The sequence below is a fragment of the Halyomorpha halys genome, unplaced genomic scaffold (assembly GCF_000696795.3).
Source record: "Halyomorpha halys isolate HHAL.00 unplaced genomic scaffold, Hhal_1.1 Scaffold1884.1, whole genome shotgun sequence".
NCBI lineage: Eukaryota > Metazoa > Arthropoda > Insecta > Hemiptera > Pentatomidae > Halyomorpha > Halyomorpha halys.
The window spans coordinates 88,402-91,248 of record NW_027107780.1 but is presented as its reverse complement, the minus strand read 5'-3'; the positions used below and the strand labels follow the sequence as shown (position 1 = coordinate 91,248).

Here is a 2,847-nt window from a genome sequence, read left to right as displayed (position 1 = left end):
GATATAATATAATATTTTTCAAAGAATATAAACAAAAAAGAGATTCTCTGCTTGACTAAAAGTTAAGTTTCTGGCAGTTAATTTTAAAATTTATCTAAGAATAGTAGGTCACTTTGCCCTATGAGTTTCAATAGATTAAAAATTTAATTATTTCTACGAATCCAGATAATCATCTTCGAAGGTACAATATAATTTACAGTTAACAAATCACGAAATTCTCTGTTGAATATTTTCTAATGCAGAATTTTGTTGCAAATAATAATTTTGGAATCCTTTAGCGCTAGAGCAGAGGTTGCAAAAGTCGTGGTCCAAGGGCCACTAGTGGACTGCGGGAAAATTTCGATGGTCCCCAGAAAAATATAATTACTCATCACGTTATGTTTTAGGATGCATTTAAGCAAAATTCAATTCATAACAATACATGAATATTTTTAAAAACACTTCTTCATAGAATAACATCACAGTAAATATGTCGTACTGCTGTTGCTGCATTGTTTTACCTTCATTTTCTGTCTTGTCTCGTTTCGTGCTCTTCCCATATTTCATTCTTCTGTATGTCACAAATGTATATCATTTGAAGCATTTATTTATTTACCATTTTTTTAGTGAACAGGCGATGAATATTCTGATTCAATTCTTCACAATTTATTTATGTGAAAAGCCCTTTTCATCTATTCCAGCCATTAAAACACGGTTCCGATCACAGCTTGAAATAAATGCAGTTCTCCATCTTGTTAGTAACAACATTAGATCCAAACATTCGTAATCGTTCAAGGAAGCAGGGACATCCATCACACTAGGAATGTATAATGTTAAAAATTTGATATACTTAAACCATTAATTAATTGTTTTGTTTATTTTTATAATGGTTTATTAATAAAGCTTTTATAATTTGGTTACAATTAATAGTTTAATTTTATTAACTAGGTACATTTTTGTGTGTTCTTAGTTCACAATTTTTTTTTATAAATATATTTAACACTTAATAAATCCTATTAATGGTGCGCGAGATTTTAATTATGAATTTACTTGTCCGTGAGATCAAAAGGTTTGGCGACTGCTGCACTATAGGTCAGAGAATTTTAGCATGTTTTGGTTCTTCAATCTCTTTCTTAATATTAAACTTAAGTTGCTGAATTTTCGTATTAATTTATGGTTTATGAATGGACGAATGGTTTATCCCTATGAATTGAGGAATTATATGTACAGATTTACAAACAGTTATCATTTGGAAGAAGAGCAGACTATTTGGCAATGATTAAGGGATGATACGGCCGCCAATGGACAGTGAAAGAGTTGCACAAGCTGAGAACCCCACCCCAGTGCTGAAGGCTATATATACCACTGAGCTGTCGGCTCCGGGCGTCACATCTCCGCAATGCTCAGGTCGATACAGGTGAGTCAGAAAAGTCAACTAATTGCTCAATTTATTGTTTACAGGTGTTGTTATATAATTTCGGTCAATGGAGGTAAGTTGTGAAAATACAAAGTGAAATTAGTACGTCAGAACACATCATAGATTATATGGTCTCTTCGTGCTTACGTTTGAAATATGTATTTATCAGTGAATAAACAGTTAATTATATTGTCAAAAATGAATAAAATATTTTGTTTTTATTGAATTTTACAACTGAAGAAAAGAGTGGATGAAGGTGGTGTGCGACATTTTAGGAAAAATAGGGATTTTTACTTTGAAGAATATTTTAAACACTCCTTTCTACACAGGACCTTGTTTTATTATTATAAATTTTACATTGTTTTTCAGAAGTTAGAAGCTGAGTTTCTCACTCTAAAATAGGAATAAAAAATATTTAAATTCATTTCCGGTTATATTCCTAGCAATGTAAGGTAACACTTTCATCCACTCATTTGTTTAACTATACTAAAAGTGCAATAAATAAATATAATAATTGGATCGATATTAAATTTATAGTGACATCATGTATAAATAATTAAATCAGAAACAAAAGTCCTATAAAGTTTTGAAAAAATTGACATTTTTTACATTTAATACTTTCAACTAAGGCTAAATTTCGATAATTCGATAAAGTAAATATGCTTAATATTTATAAATATTTTCATCAATAATTTATGAAATAAAAAAAAATTATAGATTATTATTTAATTGGAGTTTTGATGTTAGTTAAATTTTCTTTCTTCATATTTATTTTATTTTTTTAAGAACCTACAATTACAATGGTGGAAAATTTCTTTAAAATAAAATCAATAAATAATTACTCATTTGACTTTTTCTGTCCTCATAAATAATAAACTCGTCATTTAAAAAACACTAGCCAGTAAAAAAAATAAAAAACTATCTATCTTTTAAATTAGATTAAATCTTTTTATTGAACATAAAAGTAGCTTTAATTAAGTTTTATATGTTTCATTGATCAAAATAATTACACTACCATATAATATACATACACATGGAAAAATAAAACATAAACATGAGTGGCCCATAATAAATTTACACTACATATTTGATATAATTAGACAAATATTAAGGCTGAAAATAAGACTACTTCAATTTGTTTTGTATATATTGTATGGCTAACGTATTTTTTGTTCGATTGCTATGGGAAATTTGATTCAAAAACTTCAAACTGTTAAATGACTATTGCATTTTGTAAATGTAAATAAGAATAAAGTTTACTATTGCTGTGAAATTACTAATAATCAAAATTTGTTTAAGAAATCGGAAACAGTAAAAAAATATTTTTTTTCTTTGCGATCACCAAGAAAAAAAAGTATTTTAAGCTATATATTTTAATGACCTTGAACTTGAAGATAATTTTTTTTTTGTTGGTAAGCTGTTATTTGAACTTCTCGATTTTCTTTTATATA

At 27.6% G+C, this 2,847-nt stretch overlaps 1 protein-coding gene across 1 annotated transcript in view; it reads left to right on the top strand.

Annotated features, from left to right (window-relative positions):
* The first annotated feature begins 1,324 nt into the window (after positions 1-1,324).
* Cpr97Eb (Cuticular protein 97Eb) overlaps positions 1,325-2,847 on the top strand; it is a 12,647-nt gene continuing 11,124 nt past the window's right edge. Inside the window, exon 1 of the mRNA XM_014436394.2 lies at positions 1,325-1,396. Within this exon, the coding sequence (XP_014291880.1) occupies positions 1,379-1,396 (18 nt within the window). The 5' untranslated portion in view covers positions 1,325-1,378. The remainder of the gene's footprint in view (positions 1,397-2,847) is intronic.